Source organism: Anoplopoma fimbria, chromosome 7 (genome assembly GCF_027596085.1).
Source record: "Anoplopoma fimbria isolate UVic2021 breed Golden Eagle Sablefish chromosome 7, Afim_UVic_2022, whole genome shotgun sequence".
Taxonomy (NCBI): Eukaryota; Metazoa; Chordata; class Actinopteri; order Perciformes; family Anoplopomatidae; genus Anoplopoma; species Anoplopoma fimbria.
In genome coordinates this window covers 4,611,467-4,616,724 of record NC_072455.1, presented here as the reverse complement: position 1 = coordinate 4,616,724, position 5,258 = coordinate 4,611,467, and the positions used below count along the sequence as shown (strand labels likewise).

The following is a 5,258-nucleotide window of genomic DNA, read 5'->3' as shown; positions in this document are numbered from 1 at the left end:
CCTGGATAAACAGGGCAGTCCAGGCCTGGTTGCTGCTCACCACGGTGTGGCGAACGTCAGCGGTGTTGGTGACAACCTGGGTCGAACGTGACGAGGTGTTGAACGCTGGGTCCATGTCGGGGCCAGATCGTACTGTCACGGATTGCGGTGTGGACCCAAAAGCAGAACGACCAGGAGACGGATAAAGTTCTGGAGCTTTATTCAAAGCTGAGGACTCAGCAGACAGACAGGCAGGATATGACTCACAGAGGGAAACGCCGACGGATCAGGAGGTACAGGAGCCGGGGATCAGGCCGATGGAAACCAGAGGAAGCGGAGGCTAAACTCGGGGTCGGGGACAGAAGGCTGAGTCGTTGACCGGGGCACAGGCAAGGCAGGGAAGTCCAGACAGGCAGGCAGGGTGGGCAACGGGAAATCAGTCCAAAGGAAATTGCTGGAAGGTCTGACATAAATGCAGAGAACGGTCTGGCCGCGAGTGTGTGTGAGACTGGGGTTTAAATACTGCAGGGTGTAGGTGCAGCAGAGTGAGCAGGTGAGAGTGATTGTGCTGATGAGGTGGGTGTGGCAGACAGGTGCACTGCATGAGGTTGATTAGGCGAGTGAGGGAGAGTGTGGTGAGAGAGTGGGGGCTGGGCTGTGAGCTGAGAGAAATAGTGCAGGAAGAGTGCACAGGTGTGACTGTGACAAGATAACAGTTTTCTGGCAAGCTCTTTTAACACTATGTTCCAGCTGTTCTCAGAACCGACCCTCCATATCACGTTACATAAACTTCTGTCTGCATTATCCCCAGCTAACAGCATGTTAAGCTAGCTGTTATCACTGGAAGCATGCTGCTAAACCCAATTAAGTAATGCTTTGGCGCACATTAAATCAGTACATATTTAGTAGTAAGTAAATAATTTGCATGATCGGCATATTTTCCTTGAAAAATAAAGGTTGAATAAGAAAAAGACTTTGCAGTTACATATATTAATATTGCCGGCAACCTATACAAATTGCAAAATAAGAAAGTCAACAAAGTTAAACATATATAATATATCATTAAATGACAAATGAATTGCTTCTCTCAAAATTTTCGAAATATATATTTTATTTGCAGTTAAACAATTTGTATCTTGAGTGATAAATTGCTCATTTAGGCAACATCATGAAATTGCACAGTTCATGCAACATTTAGAGCATTTTAATATAGGCTACATTTATATACACATGGGTTTGAAAACCATTCAGGAATAATGTAAACATTGCTGCCATCTTTTAGGCAGTAAAAGTGTGTGCAAAGGCAAGGTGTGACATTTAGCTTGTTGCAGTCCAGAGTTGGTAAAATATTAGTCAAGTAAAATAAATATAGAATTATATACAGTGTATAAACAAAATGTTTGACATCAGTAAGCCTCATCCTTTCTTATGACTCATGACATAACTGACTCAATGGTAATGTCCTGTCCTTCTCTGACTCGTTCCTCAAGAGGACAGATGATCAACGGGGCGGTGTTCTTCCCTTCATCTTGAACACAGGGGTTGAAGTACGGGTTAAGGGGCTCATTGAAGTCACACCCGCTGTACGTGTAAATGTGGGTCTTTGCCTCCGCGTCGTAGAAGGACACCGATCCTTCCTCGTAGTCCAGGAACACGCCCACTTTCTGGGGGGTTTTCTGGAGGCGGAGGGCGACCGAGGGGCCGGCGCAGGCGGTGAGACTGTCGCCTTTCCGCCGACAGATCGCCCAGTAACCGTGTTCAGGACGCACCGAGATGACCCCTTCCTGTTGATGGACTCCTGGTCACGCCAAGATCCCAGTCTGTTTTGTTTCCAACCTGAAAACACAAATGACATAATCAGACATGCATGCTTGTTTTAAAAGAAACGCTTCACCATAATAAAAAATGTATTCATGATCCACAATAGGCCGATTGTGTTTGATTTCCTTAAGTTGAACTTGATTCAGTTAGAGGTTGTATTATATTAACTGTGTATAACTAGTCTTTAGATGCTGATGTTCTTCTGTGGTGGTCGGATACATTCAATTTGATTTGTTTAAGTGCACTGCTTTCCTGTTTCTGATCTCCTTACCTGAACAACCCAGTAGCGTCTTCCAGATGCAAAGGTTTGTTTGCCCAAAACACAGACGCAGGAGTTGAAACGCCGAGGATTGTCTGGGAGTAGACTATTCCTCTGGCTGCTGACAGTCACCTGTGGACCAACATAATCATTGTTATCATCATCTTCAAATTTCCATAATTAATCATCTAGTCATATTATATTCAAATCATAATTTTTAGCCTCTTTGCAGTGGATTCTCACATTCATGAAAATGTGACATTACTTCAAATCTCATTACAGTAAAATGGAGCACAGCAGAGAAAATGCTCAACTCTTACAATAAGAAAAATCCAAACTATTCTGAAGAACTTTTAGTTTCCTAGTAAAACTGTGCCCTTCACACATTTAATATAATGATCATAGAAATCAGACAATACCTTCTTTCTGTCTGGAGACAGGACGAGCCAGCCTGAAGCAGTCTCAGGGTCCAGAGTGACACCGACTGCAGAAACAAAGAAGAAAAAACGTGAGTCAGGTCATAAGAAGAGAAGCTAATCAAGGTAAAACTATGATGGACGTGGGACTGTGAACATACCTGCATATTCATTCAGCTTGTCTGCTTCTGCAAAAGAGAAAAAGAAAAATGTTATTTTCATGCACTGATTTTCACAAAAATCTTTGTGAGTAGATAATCATTTTCTGCCAAAAGACTACTGACCATCTGCAGACAGTTTGTCCGAAAGATCCTGGCAGATGTCGACGAGCTTGGAGAAGGCTCTCGTCACCGTTCCCATGCAGTTATCAGAGTAGACTGTGACGTCAGACCAATCTCTGGTGGATGGGAGTCGATTTAGAGACAGGAAACTCTAAAATGAAGAAAATAATAATGAGAAGATTAGGTTTAGATTAGATTAGGTCGCACAGGTTTAAAAACGTTGGACGGTTGTTGAAACGTTGAGGCTGCACAGAAATTATGCAATTAATTTCAGGTATCTAACCTGCAGGAGTTGAACGGGGCTCTGAGTGTTCTCTAGATGCTTCAGCTCGATGCCCCTCATCTGCAGCTCGTGGACTTCCTGCTGCAGCTCCTGGAACATCTCCTCAGCTCTCCTCTCGGCTTCTTCATGCTTCTTCTCCAGCTCCTCCGCCAGCCTGGCCTGGTGTCTCTGGATGGCGGTTATCAGCAAGCTGCAGACCTTAGCACTGCCCTGTATCTCCCTTTCTGTGATTTCCTGTCGATTGAAACGATAGAAACGTTTAATTTTACAGATAAAAACAAACGTGACCATATAAAATAAGTTAAGATAATCCTTTATTAGTCCCGCATCGGGGAAATTTGCAGGATTTGCAGGATCACAGCAGCAGAGAAGATAGTGCAAACAAGAGACATATTAACATAAAACAAGATCAAAACAAGCATGTAAGTAGGTAAGTAATAGCAAAGTAAAGAATATTAAATAAATAAAAAAAGTAAAAAATCCACAATAACTAAAATATTATATATACAGACGGAAGAATTATTGTGTTGCACAGTGGATTTCACCGATTTTTGAAGTTAGCCCTTTTAGAAAATGCATGAACTTACTTTGTTTAGATCCATAGAAGTTTTTATCTGCTCCATTTTTGTCCATCTGGCACGAATCATCTGTTTAATGCTGGTCTTCGTGTCCCTCAAAGAAGTCTGCAAAAGGTCAAAAATGTTTAATTTAAGTGTAAATTGTTTTGTCATGTGCTGCACAGAAAATCAGCTGAGAGAAAAAAGGTTTAAAGCCTTCTAATTTAATATATTAGTTGATTTAGTTACTTTTTCTCACTTAAGAAATTCAAAATACAGAAAAGTATTTCTACGTACAAGAGAAAATCAAGTAAAATGAATTAAAAAGTATATGTAATCGGCAGAGTTTAAAGGCAGATGACCCCTAAAAGAACAGTTCTCTCACCTTGACCCTCTTCCTCTCCTCCTCAATGGGCACTAAGTTGTGCCGTTTATGTTCCCTCTCTGTGCATTTCACACAAACAGGCTTCTGGTCGCTCTTGCAGAACATCGTCAGCGGCTTCTTGTGTTTTCTGCAGAGATGACTGGCGATGAAACTGTCCGAATCCATCAGCTGGTGTGTCTGCAGGGCTGCTTCCCTCAGGTGTGGTGCGAGGTGAAATTCACAATATGATTCCAAGCACGTCAGACACGACTTGACCGACGGTGATTTGTCTCCGCAGCAGATGTCACAGGGAACTTCGTCAGCCTCCAAAAGTTGGGGTTGGGACTCCATTTGAGACCTTTTGATTATAATACAATTCTGTTAAATCTCAATTATATTGAAACTTTTTCAATATGGCTTGCTTAAAAAAATGTGAGAGAGGTAGTGTTCAATAACAAACCTTTTAAAGAGTTCAATGATTTCAGCATATCCCACGTTGATCCTGAGCTGTGGGCGTTGTCTGAATGTCTCTTTGCACAGCGGACACTCAGGCTCTGTCTTTGTATCCCAGAAGCCCTCGATGCAGTCCATGCAAAAGTTGTGACCACATGCGAGGGATGTTGGGTCGGTGAAGATGTCCTGACAGATGCAGCACTTGAACTGATCATCCAACGGCAGCGCAAGGGCCATGTTTGCAACTGGAAAAATAACACATCAAAAGTGTCAAAGAAAACCAATTCACATTACTTTCACAATCAGAAAACACCTGTAAAAACTGAATATTTATAATTATACAGTATTTATATTGTAGTTGCCAGTAAATCTAAAGCCATGAAACCTCTTCCATTCAGCTATTTCTTAATTCTTTCAAATCATCAATGCCATTAATATATTTACTTATTCATCAAACTGTAAAATGCATTTTAAATGAAATATTTTTTTTGTCTTAGACTCATATCAATATCGACTTACCCTTTTGGGATGTCATGCTGAGTGTTATGATCGTCCTTCATCAGGCGCAGATGTTAAATACTCACAGACAAGACACTCCTTGTTCGCTGGGGGTTTAGTCATACCTGTGTTAACTGTTAAGCTCCTCCCTGCGTGTTTACTTTATTTTGTTACACACAATTCGACCCTGTCGAGTAGACAGAATCGTGCAGGAATTTAATGGTGAAGGCGAACCAAATCGTACTGAAACGTTTCATTCACATGCTAAAACACATTATCCCATTATTTGAGCAGCAGCGACGTGATAATACATAGTTCAGGACAAATAAATATGTTTGTATTTCTGT

At 41.7% G+C, this 5,258-nt stretch overlaps 1 protein-coding gene across 1 annotated transcript; it reads right to left on the bottom strand.

The window, feature by feature from the left end:
• Positions 1–1,227: 1,227 nt before the first annotated feature.
• Positions 1,228–4,650, bottom strand: LOC129093695 (E3 ubiquitin-protein ligase TRIM39-like). Its single transcript, XM_054601785.1, is given in 10 exon segments — positions 1,228–1,770; positions 1,772–1,815; positions 2,072–2,191; positions 2,479–2,543; positions 2,637–2,663; positions 2,760–2,907; positions 3,040–3,273; positions 3,627–3,722; positions 3,982–4,318; positions 4,421–4,650. Coding segments are annotated over 10 exon segments (1,659 nt in total). The 3' UTR covers positions 1,228–1,412.
• Positions 4,651–5,258: the final 608 nt, after the last annotated feature.